Here is a 6,790-nt window from a genome sequence, read left to right as displayed (position 1 = left end):
GGGGGCGGGGGGGAAGGTGTGAGCTCTTCTAAAAATCAGCACGCTGTGAACTAGCCACCCCTAACATGCAGAAGCAAATGAAAGTACTACGTATTCATCTGTAAGCAAATTCCACAAAAAGCCTATGGCTGCAGCGTAACTAGCAGGTGCTTTGAAAGTTGAAATCGCCTCGTTTAAAATTTAAGCTCAAATTGGCAGCTCAGGGTTTCTTCTTTGACTAAAAGGAAAAAAAAAAAAGGGGGAAAAAAATTAAAAAAAAAAAAAGAAAAAGAAGCGTGCTCTTTGCAGTGCCTCCTGGGAAAGTTAAATCATCACTCTCTTTTCTGAAATGCTTTGGGAGGAGCTGGAAGAAAAAGAGGTGTCTTGTGAGGAAGAAGATTGTTAATGAATCTGCTCATTATGGGAAAAGCCAGGGAGAGGAGGCAGCACAGCAAGCAAAACCCTTAAAGCTGTGATAATCTAGACAGCGTAAACTCCGAGTGTTATTTCTCTCGCGCTGTGTTGAGCACCTGCTGGAGAAGCTTGCTAGATGTGTCTTTAGGCTGGGGACGCTGACAACATAACCTGGTGGGGCGTATAGCTGATGCTAATAAATGCGGGCATGGGCTTGGTGACAAATGCTGCTGCTAGTGGGCAGAGAAACTATCCTGCATCGTCTCAGTGGTAGGAACCGCGCGTCCAGGCGTTGCGCTCCGACGTGGCTGCGCCACCCCCCAGCTGACGGCCCTATGGAACAACGCACGGGTCTCTGACCACCCCGTAGTTCCCCACCACGCCGTTGTTGCACCCCACAACTTCAGGGCTGTTTGCAACGACGACGGGAGAGCCCCCCAGCTGCCTGATGACGCAGCCTTGGTTTCCGAAGCTGACCACCCCACCGGCTTGGCAAGGCCCCATTCTAGCATTCAAGCCCCCGTTTCCCGTGCTGACGACGGTGCGAGCTGGGTACCCCCCGCTCCGGGAGCTGAATCCTCCATTTTTGCAGTTGACCACTCCGGCCTGGCAATACACCTCCGGGACACACTGCTTGGCCACCGAGCTAATGACTCTCTTGGGGTGGATCCCAGCACTTCGGGAGCTGAATCCTCCGTTCTGGGAGCTCTGCCTTCCGGACCGTCTCCCCAGCGAGCCGTAGCCACACACAGCCCCGTTTGCAGCCAGCATCCCGCACTCGTCAGGGATATTGTAGCCGCTGCTGACCACAGCTGCAAGAGAGCCCACGGGATTAATTATTTAGAGAGGAAAACTGGAAGACTCTCACAAGGCAAGTTGTCTCATGAGTGACAGAACCAACCAAACCTGATTTTCTCTAGATTTGTCCAACGTATCTTAGCCCCTGCTCCTTCCAACTCCTCCCCCATGTCCCAACGCATCCCCTCACAGATCCTCCCCGTTCCCACGTTGCTCCTCTGGCCGGTGCCGTACTCTTTCCCAGTTCAGTGTGCATTGGTGCATGGCCTGGCAGGTTTGCCAGGACTGCTCGCGGTTGCTTCCAAGAGTAAAAAAGGGTCATGAGTTTTATCTTCCCCTCTCTATACAAAAGCTGATTATTTTGAAATTCGGAGGTATTTGAGATTTCTGGGCCTAAACCTTCAACATCGGCCTGGGCTGAAATGGAAAAGGGACACAAAGGGAGCTTGGGGCAGAGGGATAATGCTACTCCATAAACTGCCTTTCCAAAAATGAAAAACCCTCGTGGCTGAAAATCTTCAGGTTACTTACACACGCTCACCGGGTTCCCCACACATATCCTGTTAGGGGAGAGAAGAGAAACGCACGTTATCCCATTAACCAGTTGCACGCACATTTAGAAACCTGACGTTACTCATAACTTCCAGCCGTACATCCAGCCCATTTAATCCCTTGTTGTAACATGTCTGACTATCCCTAGGACAGGAACTGTTTGTGCTGGCACAAGGGTGGCCTGTATGGCCTCCAGCCATCTCTCCAGCCCCAGTTTCTATGAGCCTGGGAGGATCCTAAAGTCAGAGATTTCACTGGGGAGCTGGATTCCTTCTGGCCTCTGACACACAGGAGGAAAGGGAAAAGGTCTCTGTCACCCACCTGCTCTCTTCACCCTCCAGTAGAGTCTTATACGTTGCAATCTCAATATCCAGGGCCAGTTTGACGTTCAGCAGCTCCTGGTAATCCCGCAGCATGCAAGCCAGCTCATCCTTGGCCTTCTGGAGGGCATTCTGCAGCTCAATGTGCTTCTCCCGGGCATCTTTGAGGGCGCAATCCCCGCGCTGCTCAACATCACAAATGGAGGTTTGCAGGCAGGAGACCTGTCAGAGGGGAGGACAACACTGCAGGTCTCTTCAAGGTTTACGGTTCACAATTCCTGGACATTCTGGTTTTGGATTAATCCACTCTTCCAATTGCAAACAGAGAAAAAAACCACGAGCATCCCTTCTCTCTATACACTTTTTAACGGTACATTTTCCGACAACAGCCCAGAGCAGGTTTTGATTCTACTGAAGGCCAATGCCTCGTCTTACCCCATATCTGAGCTGTCCTGTAAGACACTGCCCTTTCCGGAAACATCACCTGTGGGCCTCTCCTACCTGCTTCTTTGCGTTCTCCAGTTCACACTGCAGCTTCTGTATCATCCGGGTTAGCTCTGAAATCTCACACTTGTTGCTTTGCAGATCATCACAATACTTGCCTCTCTTATCCTGAAGCTCCTGAAACTGGAACCAAGAAACAAGACAATCATCGGGTTTGACCTGCAGCCTGGTAAGTAGCCAGGCAGACACCCAGGTGGCTTCTTACTTACCCTGGTTTGGTAGAAAGCATCAACTTCCTCTTTGCTTTTCTGAGCTATTTCTTGGTACCAGCATTCAACGTTCTTGATGATGCTTTCCATGTCCAGGTCTCGGTTGTTGTCCATTTTCACGATGACCGAAGTGTCACATAGCTGGCGATCCACCTGAGCTCGCTCCTACAGGTTGGGGAATGACTTAGTCAGCTGTTAGCAATTCTCAGACTTTGTAGTGAAGGAAGGGCTGGGACAAAGAGCCACACTGCTCAGCTGATGGATAGAACAAGTCAAGAAATGTCCCTCAAGTTGGCTCAGCAGAAAATCCTCCCTGCTGGATGAGTTGCCACATGCCAGCTGCTGACCTACGTGCTGACCTGCAGCAATTCTGTCCACATCAAGGGCAAGGAATTTGAGTGACTTAACCCTTGGTATCCTGTCATCTTCAGCTGCTTTACTGATGTTAATGACAGGATTAAGCTGGGAGTTTCTTGAGCTCTAATCAGACAGCTGCAATCCGGAGTAACTAGACAGATGCATCTCTTTTCTCAGGGGTAGAGTTAGGACACAGCCAATTCATACCCGGAGCTGCATTAAGAAACAGGGAAGCACCTTATTTCCAGCACAATCATGTTAATATTATATCAACCTTGTCCTTCTATGCTTTCAAGCATTCAGGGCTTGGGATGAGATACGTTCAAGAGGGGTTTCAAGCTGTAGAAATCTGGAGCACCTGAGGGATGAGGCAGCACCAGCTGTGGTGGGACAGACCAGAGAAACTCACCTCCTCAAACACACATTTCAACAATTCCAACTGCCTTCTTAACAGATCCACCTTCACCTCCAGCTCTTCCTTGTTCAAAAAGATACAGTCTGCATCCTGAAAGAGAGGAGACACCTTCCAGCCCAATCTCACTGAAAACGTTGGAGAAACACACCGAAGACAGAGGCAGCGCCAATAAAACAGGGACGTGTTTCAACAAGATTTCAAGAGCAAAAAGGTGTGAGAGAGTGAGTCAAGATGCCCTGGTGTCTCCTGAAGGGAAACAAAACCATCCCAACATGACTTACAGGGGTTAGTTTATTTATTACTTAGGACCTAGCTACAAACTCAGAATTGACTAATAAGTATTTAAACATAATTTTTTAATATTGTTCAAATGATTTCTGCTTTTCTGATGTTCAAGTATAAAGGGTGTGAAGAGACGGTCAGAAAATAACCAGTGTCTTAGACACCAGATATTCCAGTGTGACCTCTCCCACTCTGTCCCCCTCCCACAAATACACCGTCCCATGATGCTTCAAGAATGTGCTTAGGGTAACAAAACCATTGCTGTAGTGCCGATGACGTAAGCTTTGAGGATGCATTATTTTTGCTTTCTACTTGCATTTGCCTCTTTTTCCGACCCAGTGCCTCTCTACAGGCCTCCCTCCTTCTGCTCATTAGAACAGTTTTGCTGGGCGTTTGCTGAAAAGACACTATTTCAGCCAAGCTTTGCGCCAAATAAACCTATTAGAGGTATAATGACCCATGTATTTTGAGCCTCTCACCTTTTTGAGTGCCACAAACTCATTCTCCACGGTTGTCCGCCTGTTGATTTCCTCTTCATATCTGTTGGAAAAGAAGAAGAGGGCTGAGGCAAGCAATACTATCAGACACACAGACACTAACCACCAGGTATAAATAACAACCTTCGCTTGCCACCAGGCACTGTAAGATCAGTGTCTGGAGACCAAACGTTAGACCATCCCAAGATCAGAAGCTTCTTCGTGAACAACAACATTAACAATGCAAAGAGTTTGCAAGTGAGACAGAAGAATGTGACATCCCCGAAGGGGATGTGCCACATGTCTGGGAGATGTTTCCTGAGATGAACCAGAGGAGAAGTGAAATGCCAACAGTTAGAGGAGACCTGAAGGCCCTTACTTGCACTTGAACTCCTCCACCAGCTGGCTCGTGGCACATTCTTCGCTGCCCAGTTTTTGCTTTTCGCATAGCAAGCAGTCCAGGCGCTTCCGCAGGTCGCAGATGTAGTTCTCAAAGTACAGTTCAAGGTTTTTCCCTTTCTTTGGCAGGACGTATTGCTGCAGGAGGCCCCACTTGGTCTCTAGCACTTTGTTCTGCTGCTCCAGGAATCGAACCTGCGGGCCAAAAAGTAGCAATTCTTCAAATAAAGAGACGAACGCAATAACTCGACACCCGGGTTAGCTGTCTGCTCTGGCCGTGGAATTGCACGTGTGAGAATAGGAATTTGGGGAAGTCAGAGGTGATATGCCATGATTATCATAAAACTAGCTGCCCTTATTTAAAAATATAAAATTCACATGTGTAAATTATTTCACAGGTGTACATTATTTAGAAATCTAAAAGTCACATGTCTAAAGCTGCCTTTCTCACCCATGGATAGAAATAAAGCTCTCTGGTGTGTTTCAGGGTGAGACTGAGTCCCCAGAGGGTGGAACCTGCTTGTCTCATTTTTTTCTACAAAGTTGACAGCTCAGATATCTCACGTTTAGGTGCCTGAATGAAGATTATTAATCTCCTTTGCCTCAGGAATGGTTTTGGAACAGTCACTATATTTAAAGACAAAGGGGAGAAGAGGGTCTAGTACAGGACAGACAGATGAGCCCGTAGGGGTGTAACTTCAGGCTGAGGTAGAAGGCGGCTGCAATGAGAAATCCAGCCTTGAACTGAGGCCGTCCAGAGAGGAGACACCTGCAAGAAACTCCAGTGCCACTGTAGCCACGATACAAACAGCAGCAAATACTACAGCCAGTATGTGGCCGAAAGGAGCCTTTCCCCAGTACAGAAGATCTCGCTCTGAACCACCCGGCTCTGTGGGAATCTGGACCCTTGCATGGACCCAGCTCAGTGATTCATGGCACGAGCTGGACTGGAGTTTGGGATGAGGTTGGTTGTGGTTTATTTTTCTCAAAGAAGCGGAAGCATGAAGCAGGTTTACACTCACCTTGTCGATGAAGCAGGCAAATTGGGTGTTGAGAGTCTTGATCTGTTCCTTCTCCTGGCAGCGTATTTCATGTTCCAGTGGGTCGACCCCAACACAGAGGGGCTTCAGAAGCCGCTCGTCAATGCAGATACCTTGGATGCCATCAGCCTTGCGATCAGGGTAACCTCTCACAATACTATATCCCCTGGGGCCACAAAGGCCAACCCTTCCTCCAACACTACCGTAGCCTACACCTCCAAAGCCGAACTCCCCAAAACATCCAGTACCGCAGCCCCCATTCACGTAGGAAATTCTCCTGTTTCCACCCAGGTTGCAGACACTCCTGCTGCTGTAGGCACCAGCTCCACATCGGACGGGTTGGCAGGCAGAGGCGGCATAGCTTCGACCACAAATCTCCGAAGCGGAACTGAAACCTCTTCGTCCCAGGACAGATCTCACTGTAGGTGCCTGTCTGCTCATCGTGGCTTATTTGAAGGTGGAATATGAAAGTTTAGGGGAAGCTCTTCTGCAGGAGAGGAACAGAGATCCCGCTGAAGTGACACAGTGATGCCACCCCTTATATATATTTGGGGAGCCGGCCTTGATAGGATCAGGACGTTAATTTAAAGCGCTTAAGGGTTTGGTTTGCCTGGCAGCAATAAATGCTCCTCAAAATGCAAAACAGCCCAGCAAATACTAACTACTGAGGAAATAAAAAGGAATCTAAAAGTGCTCTGTTTGCAACTTGGCTTAGAATATATTACGGTTTGAAGTGTTCCCCTAACTTACGCTAATTATAGTTTAGCAAACATTTTTGAAGAAACTCTTTGTGATTTGTTTGCAGTGTGTCGTTTGGGGTTTTGTGTCTCATGGGGTTTTGTGTATGATGGCATGCTTTGCAGACTTGCACTTTGTGGGGGTAATTTCACAATCTTTTGGGTGCGGAAAAGTAACAAAAAAAAAAAAAAAAAGAGTCAACCATGGAAAAACACCGCGGAAGTTGTGTTGTGATGGATGGATCATTTCTGTACCCAAACCAACAGCAAATGCACTGAGTTATGGGTCTGGATTTATATGTAAGGAC

General features: G+C 48.1%; 1 protein-coding gene across 1 annotated transcript; it reads right to left on the bottom strand.

Annotated features, from left to right (window-relative positions):
* Positions 1-530: 530 nt before the first annotated feature.
* LOC113491012 (keratin, type II cytoskeletal 4-like) lies at positions 531-6,186 on the bottom strand. Its single transcript, XM_026867630.1, has 9 exons — positions 5,728-6,186; positions 4,686-4,900; positions 4,310-4,370; positions 3,543-3,638; positions 2,777-2,941; positions 2,565-2,690; positions 2,065-2,285; positions 1,723-1,751; positions 531-1,205 (listed from the first exon to the last, which is right to left on the bottom strand). The coding sequence occupies exons 1-9, from the start codon at positions 6,184-6,186 to the stop codon at positions 727-729; spliced, it is 1,851 nt and encodes a 616-aa protein (XP_026723431.1). The 3' UTR covers positions 531-726.
* Positions 6,187-6,790: the final 604 nt, after the last annotated feature.

Source organism: Athene cunicularia, unplaced genomic scaffold (genome assembly GCF_003259725.1).
Source record: "Athene cunicularia isolate RWA unplaced genomic scaffold, athCun1 chrLGE22_part1, whole genome shotgun sequence".
Taxonomy (NCBI): domain Eukaryota; kingdom Metazoa; phylum Chordata; class Aves; order Strigiformes; family Strigidae; genus Athene; species Athene cunicularia.
The sequence above is the reverse complement of the archived record's forward strand: the minus strand, read 5'-3'. Positions and strand labels throughout refer to the sequence as shown.

Bases quoted from the DNA above. Each gene is read 5' to 3' on its own strand.
- LOC113491012 (XM_026867630.1), bottom strand. From the start codon at position 6,186: ATGAGCAGACAGGCACCTACAGTGAGATCTGTCCTGGGACGAAGAGGT. The intron at 4,371-4,685 runs GTAAGGGCCTTC...CTTTTCCAACAG, and splicing joins GTGGAGGAGTTCAAGTGCAA to ATATGAAGAGGAAATCAACA. The intron at 2,286-2,564 runs GTAGGAGAGGCC...CCCCTCTGACAG, and splicing joins TGGAGAACGCAAAGAAGCAG to GTCTCCTGCCTGCAAACCTC.